Here is a 1,025-nt window from a genome sequence, read left to right as displayed (position 1 = left end):
ATCTTTCCAAATTTAAGCCAATGAATAATAGTTCAAATGACATAATCTCCCCATACTCAATTAAAAAATTGTGGGTTCGAATCTCATATCTTTGGTAAAAAAAAAATTATATTGGGCTTAATTATGAATTTAATATCCATTCAGCATATTTGATTGCTTTGATTCATTTGTTTGGGCTGCTATATAGTTATTTGGACTTGTATCACTTAAATAAAATTAATATTATTCTTAACTCAACATGATTTAATATTTTTTTTTTTACATTTTTTTGTTTTTATTTAAAAAGTGGGATTTAGATCCTCTAAAGTTTGAAAGTGTGATTTTTCACTATTGATTTTATAGATGGGACCAGAAATAAATACAAAAGAGAAACTATTTAAAAATAGAAGATCATACTTTACTCTTTATAGTAAAATTCAAACTTTAGAGGATTAAAATCCTAAAAAGTGTACGATAAAAAATTACACTTTTAGGAGAGGAAAAAAGAACGAGAGGATTCGTTCCTACACATACCGGGAAAACGAAAATAGAGGGAAACAAGTAGAAGCACACCGACACTGGTAACTAGGATAGTAAACTAGTAAACTGCGCTGGTGTTGTAGAAAAAGATGGAAACTCTGAAGGCTGCGATTCCCGAAGGCCTGAAGCGCATGATCGGTGATAGCACCGTCGATGATCTTCGCGCCACCTCTTCCTCCCTCCACAGCTTCTTCCATCACTTCGAGCCCTTCCACCAGGTAAACATCCTCGCTCAACTCTACTCTATTCGTCACTCCTTTCCAACTAAAATTCCTAATTTTCTTTGCTTCGAATCTTCGATATCTGAACTTCCGATTAAACCCTAACGAACCGCAATTCAAACTTCTTCCTGTGTTAGTTACTCACTGAACTCGTGGATCCCAAGCATGCTCTCTGCGGCAAGAGCAAAGACGCTGCGCTCGAATCCAAGCAGCTCGGAAACCAGTGCTTCTCCAAAGGAAATTACGCCAACGCTCTTGATTTCTATACTCAGGTTTTTCTTTTCC

General features: G+C 36.0%; 1 protein-coding gene across 1 annotated transcript in view; it reads left to right on the top strand.

Moving 5' to 3' along the window:
• Positions 509–1,025, top strand: part of LOC107623016 (SET and MYND domain-containing protein 4) — a 7,369-nt gene continuing 6,852 nt past the window's right edge. The window contains exons 1-2 of the mRNA XM_016325135.2: positions 509–737; positions 878–1,012. Of these exons, the coding sequence (XP_016180621.1) occupies positions 609–737; positions 878–1,012 (264 nt within the window). The 5' untranslated portion in view covers positions 509–608. The remainder of the gene's footprint in view (positions 738–877; positions 1,013–1,025) is intronic.

The sequence above is a fragment of the Arachis ipaensis genome, chromosome B10 (assembly GCF_000816755.2).
Source record: "Arachis ipaensis cultivar K30076 chromosome B10, Araip1.1, whole genome shotgun sequence".
NCBI lineage: Eukaryota > Viridiplantae > Streptophyta > Magnoliopsida > Fabales > Fabaceae > Arachis > Arachis ipaensis.
This window is presented reverse-complemented; position numbering and strand designations above follow the sequence as displayed.